This window comes from Accipiter gentilis, chromosome 26 (assembly GCF_929443795.1).
Source record: "Accipiter gentilis chromosome 26, bAccGen1.1, whole genome shotgun sequence".
In the NCBI taxonomy this organism is placed as follows: domain Eukaryota; kingdom Metazoa; phylum Chordata; class Aves; order Accipitriformes; family Accipitridae; genus Astur; species Astur gentilis.
Genome location: NC_064905.1, coordinates 21,834,314 through 21,851,275, shown reverse-complemented (window position 1 = coordinate 21,851,275; position 16,962 = coordinate 21,834,314). Strand labels below are relative to the sequence as shown.

The 16,962-nt window shown below is 50.2% G+C and overlaps 1 protein-coding gene across 7 annotated transcripts in view; it reads right to left on the bottom strand.

Annotated features, from left to right (window-relative positions):
• ARHGAP26 (Rho GTPase activating protein 26) overlaps nucleotides 1-16,962 on the bottom strand; it is a 154,959-nt gene that overhangs the window by 84,255 nt on the left and 53,742 nt on the right. For all 7 annotated transcript variants that reach the window (XR_007509728.1, XR_007509729.1, XR_007509730.1 and 4 more), the window contains exon 12: nucleotides 3,768-3,804. Coding sequence is in view for 4 of the 7 variants with exons in the window: in XM_049830004.1 (XP_049685961.1) it covers nucleotides 3,768-3,804 (37 nt within the window). In the remaining 3 variants the exon portion in view is untranslated. The remainder of the gene's footprint in view (nucleotides 1-3,767; nucleotides 3,805-16,962) is intronic.

The window sequence follows — 16,962 nt, the reverse complement described above, 5'->3', positions numbered from 1 at the left end:
CACACACACGTACTTATCTGACCTTCATGTAGCATCATATTTCTAGTGCTACTGAGCTGGTCTCATCCTGTTCTATTTTTGCCTAGCAGATTATTTCTATTTAATCCATTAATTCCTTTACTTTATGATGATACGGCATATCAGAGCATCGGTAAGGGGGTAAGACGACTGAATCAGCTCTGTTCAGCCTCAGGCAACCTTGCTGACTCCAGCTGTGTGCAAGTCGGTCATGGCAATGCAAGGTCAAAGCAAGCCCTTCTGCATACCCCAGCACACGTTTCTGTGCTGTGCAATGAAGTGCCACGGTGACAACTGTTAGGAATTCTTTCAAAGACTTTATGAAACTAGGAGCCACAGAGAAAGGGAGAAACCAAGAAGCAGAGACCAGAGAGGAATGAGTTTCCAAGTCTTACTTCAAGTCTCAAACTATCAGTGAGCTGCCAAGACTGGGAAATGAAGATTGCTGGGGAAGGCCAAGCCACACAGACAAGCGCACCAGCAGACAGGGCAGTCAAGGGATTCAAGGTCTGTGAAGAGCTTATGAAAATAAAGACAGCTTTCGATGGGGTCCTGAACTAATGGGGAACCAAATGGATATGGAAAAAGGAGAGGGAAATGGTGGGAAGGGGAAGGGAAAGGAGTTCTTCTGTGCTTTTCCACGTAATAAGCACAAATGGCCTGGAGGATTTGTTTCCACAGAGCAGGGCAAGTCCTCCTGGTTTGCAAACTAGTGCATCTAAATTCATCTGGCTCTAGCGGTTCACAGACACCCGCTCACCCCCACCGCTCTGCACTGCTTCCTCCCAGCTCCCAGAGAAGATTAAGATAAATCACCCTGTAAGGCCGATGGCCATCTGGCCACACAGCAGGATGTAAAACCCAAAAGCTCTGTAAAATTAGATAGTGGCCAAAAAGCAGACCTCAGTATAGCACTGCGAGTCTCTTTCAAACTAACAGAAGTACGGGCAGGAAGCAGAGGTATATAGGTTTTCAGGGTCAGGAATTGCATCTGGACTCCACTCAATCACTGCACTCATTTCGAGTCCTTATACGAAGCTCCTGTATCAAGGGCTGCGTGGCAAAAAGCCAATTTTCAAATCAATTTTAAGTGTAGCTGGTGAGGCAAGCAGTTCACTACAGACATGGTTTTAATGAGGGCTATAGCAGAGTCAGATGTCTGAACATAACAGCGGCAGCCCCAGTCAGAGCCGTACGTGAAAATAATTACCACCAGACCGTTTAGAAGCGATGCGACATAAGCAGCCTTCAGCTGCGGGTCCCAACGCGCTCCCCAAAGCCAGGGGAGGAGAGTCTACAGAGCAGACAAGGAGGATTGTTCTCATTTTTAAGACAGACCATCAAAATGGAAGAGGTACTAAAAGATAAGAAACTTTGCCAAAGCCTCCTTGGCTGATTAAACCCCAGCTTCATACTCGTCTAGTGAAGACACGCAGGGAGAAACTTGGCATTTGGCGTCTTTGTCAAAGTCTCGCTACGCTGCCAAACACCGAGCCGCTTCGGAGAGGCACGACTGACGCGTGGGCTGCGCTCACTTCCAGCACTACAAACAAACAACTTTCCAAAGCGGCACAGGCAGCCCAGGGCTGGGCTGGGAACCGACACGGGAGGCAACCACGGGAGCTGCCCCCAGCCCGGGGACACACTGGCTTTCTCCTCAAAGCCACCGGCCTCCAGTACAACCCACACGGGCAGCCAGCTGGGGATCTGTCTAGTGGCTGGCGAGGCAACGCACCCGCACGCCGCGGCCGAGGAGCCGCAGCATCAGCAGAACCGCTCTGCCCGTTGCGGGCAGCGGGCACGTGGGCAGCGCGTCCCGGCCGAGCATCACCATCAGCCTAGAGCCCAACAGAGTGACGCCTTCCCCTTCAGCACGTACACCCGTCTCGGATGGAGCCCAGGAAAATCATCTATTTATATGCCAGCAGCGGCCACAGCAGGCAGCCCCACGCTGCCCGCAGCCCCACGCTGCCCGCACACCAGCCTGGTCCTGCTCACACCTCCGCTAACACGGGCCCTCGAGGAGGCTGTGCACAACCAACCACGGGCAGAAGCCAGGGCTCAGGGGGCAGAAAATGCCTGGCAGTGAGGAGCACCATCACCCAGACAGCCCTTACCTAAGGAAACCCTAAAGAGGCATTTAGAAGCCCCAACCTGGGATCTGTTGCAAGCTTGGCAGCTGAAGACCAGGATTAGATAATAGAAATAACCCTGGGAAAGTCATGGACACACTTGACTCAAGCTCTTACCACCTCTAAAGAGCCGCCGTTACTTTGCAGGATGACTCCAGCCCCACGAGGGTTTCTGGCTGACAGCACGTAAGATGGGAAGGTCGTGTTTTGACAAGCGCTTCTTTCAGAAGCGGTAATTACTTCACCAATCCTTCCTCCCATCCCCATCCCTAACGTTTTCCCTGCTTTTGCATCACCCCTCAATGAAGTTTAGAAAATGGTTATTTTAACACGTTCCTTGAGCCAAATCACCATGTACCGCCCTGGCAGAGCCAGAGGCTGTGCGCAGGGAACGCGCAGAGCAGTGACAGTCCGTGGCCAGGGTAGGACAGACTTGAGCAAGTCCTGTTCTCTGTGCCTAAAAAACCTCATTTTGCCCCTCTGTAAAATGGAGAAAAGGTGGAGCTGTTCTACGCAGACTTCATACCCAGCTGGGCCATTAGCCATACTGTGCTTCATGAGCATGAGGCACAGCATTTAACTCTGCGAGGATCATCTGGGTCGCACAAAGCCAAGAGGAATACATACAGGGTCAGATGTGCAGCTCATGACATGGAGGACCAACAGGGAAGGCAGAAGCCATGTTGGAGAGAGCAGAGAGGAGGAAGAGACTGTTTTGTGCAAGGGCTGAAAATTGGTGCAAGGAACATTATCTGCAAATTACACCTATTATTGTGAGAAAAATGCTTCTACTCAAGACGAAAATGCCCTGTCTGATGCAGCATAAAAATGAACTATTTACTAACCATCAATGCGGGCTGGACTCCCGTGTGACCGATGACTTTGGGGAAAGGAGGGAAGGGATCAGAGTATTGCAATTATGGCAATTCAGATCTACTGGGAAATGGCTCAATTAAGGGTTTTGAAACACAGGACATAAGAGCCGGGACCAGGTGCAACCACTCCTCTAGGAAGAAAAACAAGTGCTTTCTTGACTCAAGTCTTTGCCTGAACTACAATAAAAACAGCTTTATTTTTAGGGGCTCTTTTTGACAATCCTGATTAGGCAGGACCTCCCTACTCTTTATATTTTTGCTCCAATTCCCCCTTGGAAAAGGCACACTCATCCTCCAGACTCTGGTTCAGAAAGGAGAGTTGGTTGGTCCAAGATGCCACCTGTACCCATTGGCTCTGCTAAGCAAAAAAAGCCGGAGCAGAGGCATGCCAGCACCCCCTGCCCCACTGCTGCAGCCCAGGGACACCAAGATGTGGGGTGGACAGGAGGGGATGCACCCTGAAGTGCCAAGAGAACGGCTCGGCACAGCTCTCCATGGCCCCGCGTCCCACCATCAGATTTCTGCATCTGTTCCCTGCTGGGTGCCGGACCCAGCTTGTCACCGGGGCCACCCGCGGTCCCCACGCCGAGCCCCGTCATCCTGCACCCCCGGCCCAGGGGTGCACAGCACAGCCTGGTGTCACCAGCATCAGCAGCTCAGCCTCTCCTGCTGACCCGCCAACGTCACACACCATACAGCACAGCCACCTTCTTGGGGGTCTGGCTTGAAAGGAAATACTTACTGCCTTCGCTTTGGTTGTCCTTGTTCGAGTTGTAGACCTGGAAAACACAAGAAGAAAGTCTTATGAAGACCCTGGCTCCACTTGGGAAGGGACTGCTGACATGTCTGGTGTCACCCTGACTGGTGACAGCCGTCAGGAGGGCTTGCCTCAACCTCCCCCAGCAGCGCAGTCCCCAAAGCCCACCACAGCCTTCTGCATTCAAAACGTCAAGTTGCCACAGCTTTGGAGCTGTATTAAAATAACAGCTAGGACAGTCGTTAAAATGAAAGAATACAAACGGGATGGACTAGGTAAAAACAGAAGCTGAAAAGGCTTTTAAACAAAACGAAGGTGGGCATTCCTCTCCTCCAGGCTCTTCTCAGAGATGCACATGAAGGATGAAAACTTTGAGCAAAGCAAACAATTCCCTTTACATCTTACAGCCATTACAGTAACATCTGGTAGGTGCAACTCAGACAAGGAGAAGGAAGCCACCCTCACTCACAGGTACTTACAGCCCGAATGAATGAGTCGGGCAAAGAGTAAGAGAGGAAAAGAAATGTCATTCATTTAGAAAGGACCTGAAAAGCAGAAGGATGAGGCAATGCACCCAACACTGCCCACGACAGAGGCATCCTCTGAGCTAATGCTGTGGCTTCATCCCAAGACTTTCCTGTCTTCAAATACTGGTGCTCTTCCTCCTGTCCCAATCACCACGACAGGTTGGCTACTTTAGATTAAAGTAATGTTTCAATGGATACAATAAAAAGGGGAAAAACAATAGCAGAAGGTTTTAATCACAGTTTGAGGATGATTTAAAAGCCTAGCGTAATGAAAACTGCGGCTGTAGGAAAACCAGCCTTCAGAAAGGTTGTATTTCTCCAGCTCAACAGAATAAAATGTTTTAAAATAATCCTTTGTCAACCCAGAACCCCAACAGAAGCACGCACACACACACACAACGCCGCTCCATCAGCATCACAAGCTGGAGCCAAGCATGGCAGCATCCATTAAAACAGGAAAAAAGGCCTGTGTAGGCTGTTAAACAAAGCCGGCAGCGTGCACACCCTTCCTCTGCTGGGAACAAAGCTGGGAGCCCCCTTCCACCGGGAGCGAAGCACGGGGAACTGATTTAATCACATGCTACTTCCAGAAATAGCAAGTGGGGAAGGAAAGTTTCCAAAGGCAATGTTGATAGCAACACACAAGGCAGCAACGGCCGACACATCCGAGGGGAGCGGGGAGGAGGAGAGGCTCTGATCTGCAATCAGGCAGGCAAGTGTTTCTCAACCTTTCCCACCACAGGCTCCCAATTAACGATATTAACACTGAGGACAGAGATTCTGAAGCTGCCCCTGAGTGCAAGGGTCTGTGTGCTTCCAGCGGGGTCCCTGCTGTCAGGATTTCCCCCGAGAGCTCCAGCAGAAGCATGAGGCCGGGATGCCGACACTATAATGTCCTCAAAGGATCGGTGCCAGCAGCAGCCGGGCACGCACACTGCTGACCACAGCAGACCTCACCACCACACTCACCCTGGGTGCCTCAACACCAACCCGATATCCCCTTTACCCATAACAAAAAAAACCCAAAAACACAAAAAGGCTGTGCATCACATAGCACTTCTGCAATATCACCATTAAGCCACTTAAACAGATGCCTTCCTTGGAGGTCACCAAAACACAAGCTATTCCTGTCCTCTCCTGCCTCTCGGCCATCGTGCCAGCCTTGCGGAGAGCCACCGAAGCTTCAGCTCCACGGACACCCCTGCGGTGGCAAAGCAGACACGAGCAGCTCTCGCCCCTGCCGGCCACACGTGCCAGTCGGGGCGGTGAGCTGAACGAGGAAGCTTTGTCAGCATTGAAGAATTAAATGAATCTGTTCATTTGTCTTCTGCAAGTTTATCTTTAACCGAGACCTGTCCCTCGATGCCACCCACCCCAAGGCCACAGCCAGCCGTGCTGGCACCAGCCGGAGGGTGGCAGGACGACTTGCATCAGCTCTGCCACCCAGCACGCATCCAGGCAGGGGCAAGTCTAATGGCACAGCTCAAAACTGGGGGTTTTGGCAGGGACTGACCCCTCGACGTTAATTCCCACTCTTCCTGGAACACTTCCCAAGGAGCACCTTCCCTCTTCCCGTCCCAGGGCACCTAGCTATGCAACGCAAGACAAAGTAGAGATTTTTGTTCGCAGGAGAAAATCTATCGTCCCACATCTGGAAACTGAGGGACGATTCAGCAGCAAAACCAGTTGTAGTCAGCAAGTGAGTTTTCCTCCAGAACCCGTGTTTGTATCAAGAAAACAAAATAAGTTAAAAGAGGGAAGGAAACCAACAGCAGGCTCCTTTGCCAGTGGTACTGTCTAGCAGCCCTGGCTATGAAGTCAACTTTCCCTAAAGAAGTTTTTCGCTCCAACTTCAGTTACCAGCATTGAGGACTTGTTGAAGGCAGCAGGGACACGGCTTGAGGTAGCTCTTATTCAAAGGCTTGCAGATGCACAGGCCTTCCTCGCGATCCCATACAGAATTCAAGCTCTGCACTCCGCTCTGGCTCACCCCAGACGTATAGGTTAACACTATATACAATAAAAGGGTGACTCGGCTCTTGTAGCCTTGCTTTCCAGTTACAGCCGGGTTGCTGCCCAAGATGCCCACCCAGTCAGCACCCTGCTTCGCCTGGGGCTGCCGTCCCAGCCCGGCCACTGCCTTTGCTGAGCGCACATCAGCTCCTCTGCTTAGGACACCAAAACATTTCCCAATTCTTCTGGGTCAACCCAGGTTTCAGCCACTTGCTCTGGCACCTGACATGCTTCCCGGCACAGACTGGCTATCTGCTGTCCTGCTCCCAGTGGTTTCCTCTGCTGCCCAGGCCTAAAGGACCAGTCATGCAGCTCAAGTTATGGTGCACAGCACATCAGCTACGGGGAAAAATGTGTCTGCCTGCATATAGGCTCCTCCAGTTTGGTTACATGAAAACAATAGAGAGGTTGTTAATCATCAGAGGCTGTTCTTTAAAAAAAGGGAAAAGGACAGACAAGGAACACAATATGCTTATGCCATTAATTGCAAACTATGCACACAGTGAAAAGGAAATTTCATGCAGAGGTCAACTCTGCAACTATAAAACAAGGAGATACTGTCATCCTACCTCCGTCTTATTAAGGGCAAACCTTTTATCCATTGTCAGCGCGTTAATCCATTAACACCACTCTACAACAACAGGGTTCTAACCAAGCCCCAGTTCAGTAATATTGTTTCCTTTTCCAAGAAAAACATTACTTTTAGAAAGAAATCCTTTTCCTATACTGCCTCAAGCCTTTTGAAGAGAGAGATTTTTTTTAGGATAAGAGAAAGTTTCCGAGTTTGAAGAAAGGTCTGCTGTGTAAGAGGTCCAAGAGTTAAGCTCCTCCAGCGCCCTAAGGGCCATCATCTGCCCCGCTGTCAAAAACGTGCCCTTAGTGCAGCCAGACTGGGCTGGCCCAGCCCGCAGAGACCCCTCGGGGTCTTGGCATGGCAAAAAGGTCATTCCTGCCCAGCTTGGGTTTACGGATATTAATATTCCACTCTTTCCGAAGTAGCTTCAGTAACATGCAGGGCTTAAGGCACAGGGAAGCATTTTAAGATTAAGCCTCATATGCAAGTCAGTCGGTTGACGGACCAACCTTCCTCCCTGCGAACGGGTGCTGAATTTTAAAGAGGTTCTTACTATTCATTACACCCAAGTCTCCATCGATTACTGACAAAAATAAAGTTACGGATTGTTCAGATAGGAGCATGTCTCCCCTGCACCATCTTCCTTGTAACTCCGTCACACTGTTACACTGTCAATTCATCTTTACAGCACCGCAGAAGATTATAAATCCAATCGCTTCTGCCAAGGGACAGAAGCCACGGAGGCCCTACGCTCCCTGGCACTCCCCACGCACAGCATGCTCTCTGAGCTGCCTGATTCTGGTGAACAAGCTCTGCAACCCAGTCCAGGGCAGAAAAACTCAGCCTATGGAAAAACTCAGCATGGCCGGGGAGACCTCCAGTAACCCCCACAGCTATTGGGTTGCCGGATCTACGTTCAGACGACGAAGATCTTCGAAGCTCTCCGTACAGAGCTGCTGTTCCAGCAGAAGCAGCGAAGCCACCCCTGACCCCCCAGGTCGAGCTGGCAGCCGGAGCCCACCGCTGCCCACCGTCCTGGGGCAGAAGCACCGGTCTGCAGGTGCAGCCGGCGTGGCGACCACGGCTGTTTCTCCTTCGCCACGTTTGAATCCAGCAGAGGCGGCCGTCCCACCGCTGCCTGCCGACCACGCAGAGCCTTTGGCTGCAAGGGTCTCCCCCAGGTTCGGCTGGCTGCACGGCAGCACGCCTGCTCTGCCAGGGCGGAGGACCAAAGGGACAGCGAGCACGCAGAGGGGGAAACACCTCCCTTGGTCATGCAAAGGACTAAGACGTTTCCCCATAGGATTTGCACGGCAAAGGACAAAACCGTCATGAAATAGTTGCGAGATCCCCACGGCAATGCTCTGTCCTACCCCGGGCTCGCTGCCTGCGGCACGCAGCCAGGCATCGCTGGGTCACAGGCTGCGCAGCCGCTCAGGACCGGCGCGCCCGGGGTGGATGCACCGTGCCGAGACCCGCGGCTGCGGCCACGTCTGTCCCGGGAGAGACGGGTGCCAGGCTGGGAGGACACGGCCTTTGAAAACCTCTTCTAAACCCTCTTCCAAAAAACTGCCCAGCGCTACATTTGAAGAGAGAGGCGCAAAATCCTCCCTCTTGCACGCCTGCGCGCAATTCCTGCGCTAAGGTTGCTGCGGGCTGCCTTGCCGCGGCTGAGCGGGGGAAGCGCCGGGTGCCGGATTGGCGCGGGATGCAGCACCGAGACGCCGGGCTCTGACGCTTGTGCCAGCGTAAGTGCGAAGGGATAGCACGGCTACACCTCGCGGGGTAACAGCACTTAACAGACACCACGTGAGAGGTTTGCTGAGAACAGGCGGTTCTGCAGATGTGCACATCGCCCAGGGTAGAGCCAGGTGATAAAACACCATAAAATACGTGTATTTACATATGCACACACCCCATTTTCCTGTCGTTAACACGCTCTGGAGAAAACCGACCAAAACCCAGAAAGATTCTCATGAAGTAAAAAGCTTCTTTCACTTTTCAGTATTAGTCACTTGCAAAGGGTAGGAAATTTGAGAGAAGAAAGCATTTGCTGAGAGGTGAAGCGCCTATGTCCCACGTACCGCGTGTAGGAACAGGCTCAGTTATAAAACCCACAAAACGGGGGCTAGTGACTAACTTGGAGACAAATCCCTACCCTGCAGCACCACAATCATTTTAAAATCCTGCTCTCACTAATTATTCCCATTTGATTGTATCTTCAGAGCCAAAATATCCTTACTAGGAAGTTTCAGAAGTGATATGTAGAAGAAAAATATATGTTGACCTAGTATAAAATTCACAGACATTGATGCCTTGAATTTAATTTTCTAAATTCATACTGTAGATGGTCAAATATCCTGAACAAAACCAGATAGTACCTTTTTTTAGTGGAAGCTACTGCTGCTTAATTTCTGCAGAATCACTGCTATTTGGAGGCTTAAAACAAGCCCTTTACAATGTCTTATTGACAATTTCTGAGATACATCTGTAAGTAATCCGGAGACATAAATTTTATAAGAACACAACAGAACCTGCAATTCATTATTATTTTGAAATTTTCCTGTAAAGTTAAAATCCCCCCGTGCCCCAGGACACTTACACTATGCTCAGTTATTAACTCAGTATTTAAGATAATTTATCAAAGAACAAGTTAATTCTTCCTGGTGAGATATTTCACCAAATAAACACTATGTTTTGCAGAGGAAACAGTTTTATAGAGATGATTAAGAGGTCTGTGATGTTCAAGGGTGTGCTAGCTACAACAGACAGCCCAGGAAAGAACGCCAAGCCGCCCCGCTCCCTCGCTGCTGGTGGGACGAGCCGGAGGGTAACTCGCTTACATCCCACCCGCAGCCACAGCTGATTGCTTTCTCCTCGATTCACGTCTCCAACATCACGTGGACCGAAGCATGGGCAGAAGAAGCAATGCAGACCGTTGTACCCACTCCAGTCCCCACCTCAAACTTCAGTTCTGCCATTACCACATATAAACACCTACTGTGGGTAATATAAACATAAGCTGTGGATGTTCGTAATCAAAAATCCTTCAACAGCCCCCATCTGTAGCCTAAAATACTTCTATGGCCACCATTCATAGCCTGATACCATCTTCTGCTTGCACAAAGATAAACTAAGTAGAATCCAATCCATTAGTTTTCCAACCTGATCCTAAATAAATTGCACACATGAGCATGCAAAGAGCAAACAGGTACACGGGATGTTTGGGATGAAACAGGACTGTGGGAAAAGAAAAGGAAAAGGAAGTAGCTGGGGCTTGCAAGGGGAACTAAGAAAAGATGATGTTGAGTAATTTCATGTTTATTTCCTCATTTCAGGGTTCACACTGGCTGCCCATGATGTCTATTAACCTCCATAATAAATTAACTGTGCTTTCATACAGCAATTGTATGTGCATACACATCCTTCATATGAATACACTACAGTTCATACACAAAGCAGTTTTTTACTTAAAATTCAAAATGGCCCAACCTAAGCTGCATCCCTCGGAGGTTGCACTGTGTTCAGCACAGTTCCCCAAATCTTTCAGCTTCCAACATCGGCATGAAATTCTGCCCAAATGGCTAAAATCTAGAGGAAAGAATTGTCTAGCTTCTCAGAGGTGGGAGGTGGCAGTGATTTATAGAAAGCCCTAACCAACAAGCGGGCCAGCAGTGCTGTTTTGCAGCCACAGACAGAGGGATCGCCATTTGAGAAGGAACCCACCATTCCAATCCCCTAGTCCATGCCCTGGCATGGACAATTCCACCTTACGCTCCTTTTACTAGTGCTGGGACCTACCCTTCAACCCAGACTTTCCATTCAGACTGAAACTACTGTCAAAATGGGCCGGTCCTGCCAGATTTCCTTGGTCTCCCTGGAGGAGCGCAGTGTTTGTAAAGCCCTGAGCAATAGGAGGAAATGCTGCAGTGTTATGCAATTTCCTTGTGATTCATATTCAGAAATCCTCAAAACAGCCATGAATGAGTTTTTCAACTTTCAGCTCAGAAGATGCACAAGCCAAAAGAGTATAAATAGAAATCATTATATTCCCTCAGAACTGGTAGTCCAACCGGCTTGCCAGCCACCCAACGACAGGCTGTGAAGACATGGGCAGGAGGAGCACAGACATTTTACATGTGTGTTTTGCAACCTTTTTGTAAATGAAGAGGGAAAATGGGGCGAAAAACAGCATGCAGACTGGAGTCCAGCCATTCGGATTGACTCAGATGGTGCTAGGCGGGGTGGTGGCTGCAGCACCCTGAAGCTGCAAAGCAGCTGCTGCACGAGGGCTCGCTCAGCCCGGCAGCAATAACCACGTGCTGGGACTCTTGCACATCCCTTTGCCTACCCATTCAATTGCCCTACATGAGAGGGACAACAGAAGATCTGCTTGGAACAAGTCTTTTCTCTTAACCTCTTTCTCACTTGGACACCAGCGATGCACCTGATCGCTTCCCCGCAGTCCAGATCCTAAAGTCCTCACTCCCTTCAGAGCACAACAGACAGAAACACATCAAGATCAGTCCTGGAGAACTTGTTTCCAACCCTATGCAAGGAGTTGGAAGCCTGAGAAGCAGCAACAGTTAAGGAAAAGGTTTATGAAAATTATCCTACAATGCCTGGACAAAAATCCCTTCAGAATGATGTTGCACAGTGCCCAGGCGCAATTAGGAGACGGCCAGAGAAGAGTAACTCTTGCATTCACCTAAAGCTTTGGCAGCACACAAAAGTCCCCTCTGATGAACTGTAGTGAAGGTGCTGTAAATGACAACAAACAGGTTTTGCATGGAGATCTTGGGTGACTCAAAGTGACTTCAAGAGAGCAAAACCTCAGTAAATTATTGAGCACATGCAGTTTAAAAGATAATAAGGCATTAGTTTCTACTGCTTTTACCGCCACAAACTCCATTATTTTCACAGCAATTCAAGAGAAAAATAAAGTGAAAAAGCAGCATTTTCAAGCCTAATTTTAGCATATATGGGTGGCACGTTTTCTCTGACTGTGAAGACGATAAGGAGTTACCTCCTCACTTCCTCAAACTGCTGTCGGATGCAAGGACTTTCAGGGACTTCTGAGAAAGGCCAATCTGTGGGTTATCCATTTCTTCTGGCCAGGCACGTTAGTGCTCACTTCTCTTCTCATGTGGCTATTACTGCATTTCTGTCTTTTCTGTGTTAATGCTAGAACTGGCCTTCATGAAGACAGGCAGCCTACAGTCCTCCCTACCTCCCCTCGCTCATCACACACACCATGAGCACCTTTCCCTCGGGAGTGATGTCGGAGAAGCTGGCTCCTCTGCTTTGCTTTCCCACGCCACAAGAGGAAAGAGGGGAGAAGGTGACACCCTGTAGGCAGATGGCAGCTTGCCCCAGGGAGCCCCAGAAGTTGCTCTGAAAAAATGGCACTCCCCAGGTGAGTGTTTCCCTTGCCAGGAGCACTTTGTGCATTGTTTTGTTGCTCTTGCTGTCACGGTGATGCTCCTGCTGTGCCATTTCACTTGTCCCTCATACAGGAAGGGATACCAGCAGGTACCAGCGTCACCGAGCACGCGGAATGCCCCGCGTCCTCATACCTGCGTGTCTACGGGAGGTCCTGCTGCCCCTGCTCAGCTCCGCGGGCAGCAGCATGACACTGTGGCTTCACAGCTGGCTTTGGTTTATCTAACACCATCCTGCAGCTGAAGGTAACCATCTCGCCCTCCCCACGCTCTCTGCCACGCTCTCCCACTGCTGCTGGTTAAGACAGCATTAGCACCTACACAGCTGCACGGGGAGCCTGATTCAGCTGAAAATTAATCTAGCAAGCCAGTTATTAGTATTATTGTTACTTCACAGTCTGCAGCCAGATCAGGTTCGCAGCGTGGGCACACAAACATTTGGTCCTGCACCAGAGAAACAGAGAATGAACAGTTGAGGATGGAGAGGGGAGTAGGCTTCCCACTTCCCACAGCTGCCCACACATGGATCAATGAGTGGATGGAAGCACACCCTGAACCAGCTCCGGCCCTCCGAGACAGAGAGCACCTCTACACCCCACTGCTGTACCCAAAACCTGCTGAACGATGCCCAGAGCTGTACAAGATTAGGTGCAACGCCACGACACCCCTGAAAGGCAGCGACTGCTTGCTTGGCTTCCCACCACACTACTCAGCCCCATCGCCACAGAGAGCCGTCTCCCACGGTGGGCACAGGAATGCCCAGAGCTGGGTCAGAGCCTCCGGGCACCTGGGGCTCCCTTCATGAGATGGTATAGGCATGCCCGGGGATGGGAGGACGCCATATATCCCGCTCCCTGCAGCAACAGGGAATGGGGAAAGAGGAAGGAAGGAAAGAAGGAAGAAAGAGAAAAAGAAAAGAGCAAGATCGGCACAGGTCCATACCATGCCAGGCAGGATCCTCTGCACCTGACGCCCAAGCAAGCTTGGCACACCATTGCAGAGCTGCTATGTTGGGACACAGTCCAGTAGCAGGATGCCAGCAAAGCACAGAGCAGGAAGGCTCATGTACAAAAAAGCATATTGCCTTGTTAAAAGCAGGACACCTGGCAACCTTGATGAAATCAGCCCTTGTTTCTGGCTCTGCCTTATCAACCCTGTTCTATTTTTGTCCGAGAGCCAGGTTTTCATACTACAAGCAGGATTTTCAGAGATAGACTACACTGTGTTGTGGCTAGAAATAACCTTCCTTGCTCTCTGAGCCAGAACGATATAGATAGGAGTAAGATCCTTCCCAGCCCACATCCCTGCAAACCTCCCTGCAGGGGGAGGGGAGGAAAAAATATGCCTTGCTTCCCAAGTGAAAGATTTGGCAGGGCAGCAGAAACCCGCTGTGAAATGCTGGTTTATGTCATTCAAACGAGGGCTGTTCATTTGGAAGAGGGTGGCCCAGGGTCCCTGGCAGCTCCTTCCTTCCTTCCTTCCTTCCCTCCCAACCTACTGTTCAGCGCTGAACTAATGCACCGCAGTCGGAGCCACCCCCCCACCTCGCTTCCCTCTTTCTCTCTCCCCCTCCTTCCTTCCAACATAAATTTCAGCTCGGAACTTACACCGATGCCTGAGCCTGATTAAAAGAAAAAAAAAGAAACAATCTATCAAAAGTGAAGCATCTGGGGGCTTGAATCCTCTACATGGGTCTTGCTCTTCTGTCTCTCCAAGCTGAACTAAATGATGGTTCTAATTAAAAACAAGCCCACGTTTTATTACAAGTGCAGGCATTCCCAAGAGCCTCCAAAGCCGAAGCCGACCGGGCTACCCGCCAGCCATCTGGACTGCTTAGCTCAGCGCAGTTATATAACCCGCCGTGTTTGTCACCTAAGGAAAAAAATTACCTGGGTCAACCGAAGGAAAAAATTACCTGGGTCAAACTATCAACCTACTGTGTCCAAATGTTAAAAGGAAATCAAGCAGCAGACACTTTGGGGGAAAAAACAAGGCGGTAGGTGGAAGCGACGGGGAACAAAGCATGTTAGATACACAGCAGTCTCTAGAATAATGTAACTAAAGGTCAACTGGTTTAGAAAAATACATTTTTGGAATAACTAAAGCGCTTAAAGTTTCACAGAGCAGCATTTTTAAGCAAGTCCAGCGGAGCAGATATGTTCAGTCACTGAAGTGACTGATTAAAAGTGAAAACTTCTACTAGTTTAACAGCTTCCCATAAGTTTTCTAGGATGCTTGAGCAACAACTCGCACATGCTCCTCCGCCAGCTATCTGTGCTGGAGTCCAGCCAGCTTCTCGCTCTCCCTCTCTCCCTCAAGCACACACGCCCTTCCTCCTTTCAACATCTACTGACGAACAAGGAGCCTGAACGCATCAAAACCAACCTAATTTTAAATGACAGTGTCATCTTTATTTTTAAAATAACTGTAACACACACATGCCTCACGTTCCTCCCCTGTGAAAAGAGGTTTTACACTACCCAGTTGTTCTGAACAATGGCTGGTGGTTTAACGCCAAGACTGCAACATCTTTGAGGCAAGACCACTTTTAATCCTCAGTTTGCGTGGCCGCTCTTGGGGAACACGCTGGGTCGGCTGTGGGGCCAGGTGTGCCGGCAGTGTAGACCATCACGGGGACCCCAAGGTTCTGGGAAAGTCGGCAGAAAGGGGACCTCGATCCCACCCTTGCCGACCCTGCTCTCCATACCCCACACGGCTGCAGAGGTGGTTTCTCGGAGCAGTCCTGGGACGCAGAACAGGGCTCGCAGTGCCCCTTTGCCTGCCTGGTGCTGGGAGCCGGCCCTGTGGAGGCTTAAATGGTCTCAGTGCCCCTCTCCAAAATTGCAGCAGGACATTCGCCCCTTTCCAGACGCGACCTGAAATTCCGCTATGCTAATAACCTCCCTGGGAAACTACTCACCCCCAGCACGTACACAGCACCGAGCGCACGCACAGCACTCGCGAGGAGCATTTCTACCATGTAGCATCCAACAAACGCGGGTTGGGAGACGGCGAAGGGCACGCTCACCCTGCTGCAGCCTGAGCCCGGCGCAGGAGCTGCCTTTCTCGGCAGCGCTGTGCCTGCAGCCCGCCTGCTCCTGCCAGAGCCCAGCCCAGCTCCCCAGCTCCACACGGGGCATGGCGCTGCACGGGGTCTGCCAGAAACGGCAAACCGAGGGTGGCACGGGAGAGAGACCAGAAGTACAGGAATAATAAGATTAAAATGTTTGGAGTTTTGAAGGGCAGACTTTTCTTCTGATGCTGCAGCTAGGAGAAGGAAAAAGCCTGGGTCACGGACCATGGTGGGACCGCAGCAGGACAGTAAATCACTGCTTAAAATGAAATGCAAGGACCAATAAAGGAGGAAACAAAGAAAGAGGCCAGTTTTACAACTGATTGTACAATGAACCGCTTTAATTTTTAATTTAGAGTAGAAAAAATACTCTAATAGTCTATTCAAATTGGCAGGGGAGTCTGTTCTACTAACACGGAGCTATTCCCTGAAATTCTACATGTTTCTTGAATTGTCTGTTCAAATAATTCTGAGCAGAGGTGATGTAAGAGCAGAGAGAAAAGGAAAGCGAACATACTTTCTTTGGTCTTTCATTCCAGTCGAGTGCTTTGTGCCTCCCCACAGAGGCTGCCAGCACAGCTGGACAGATGCAGCCGGAGGGTGGAGAGCCGGGTTCACCCTGAAGCAGTGTAACAAAATCACTTGATGCAACCACTCTGCAACCTTTTCGTAAGCTGGTTCGCCTGTCCGGGCCCAGGCTTACAAACAAGTTGCCGCATGTCAGCTGATCTATCCTGTTTGCACACACGCTGCACTTGTCGCCAGCACGCTGCAATTCAAGTTCAATTAACCGACTTTCCCCAGGGACTCCGCAAACTCAGATCACCTCTCACCACCATGCTCACCTCCTGGCCTGAACCAAAGTAAAAGAAAAACATGTGCTGCAGCAGGGTCGGTGGGTGTCCCACACCAAAGATGTGTGTTGTACGACGTCCTGTGGATGCGTGACCAGATCTACGCTTACATCCCCAGCCCTCACTCCTCTGCCTCAGTGGGTATCAGCAGCAAGATAATACAAGATGAGACAGACAGCTGCCAACGCTTCCCCAGCAGAACCAAAACCTTCTCCCAAAGGGAGAGCGAAACCCAGCTCGTGTCATGGGACCAACCGCCCTAGTCTCCAAGTAAAGCCCAACTTTAGTAGCAAACTTGTGCAGCACAGACCACAACGAAGAGTGCCGTGGCAAAGCTGGCTGCAGCGAAGAATGCATTAAAGAAATGACGAGACATTCCTGCACAAGAGATGAAAACCAGAGACAAAAGCTACTGCTCTGCTCCTCAATGTCCCCAACAAAAGAGCTAGAAGAAAGAGAAGAGGTCACAAACTTTCCAAAAGTGGATGGGATAGCACTTTTAGGTGTGTAAAAGCAGTCCAGAGGGCTCTTTTCTCTTTTTAAAATGATCTAGAATGCTTCTCTCAGTATCCTTCTCCTTATGACCCAAACAGCTTCTTAAGCAAAGGGCAAAGAACTGTCAGCCTGAAGCAGCAGTGATTCTGGCTGTGTAAGCTATCAACCACTGAAGCAGCATTTGCTGGAACCATAAAAGCCTG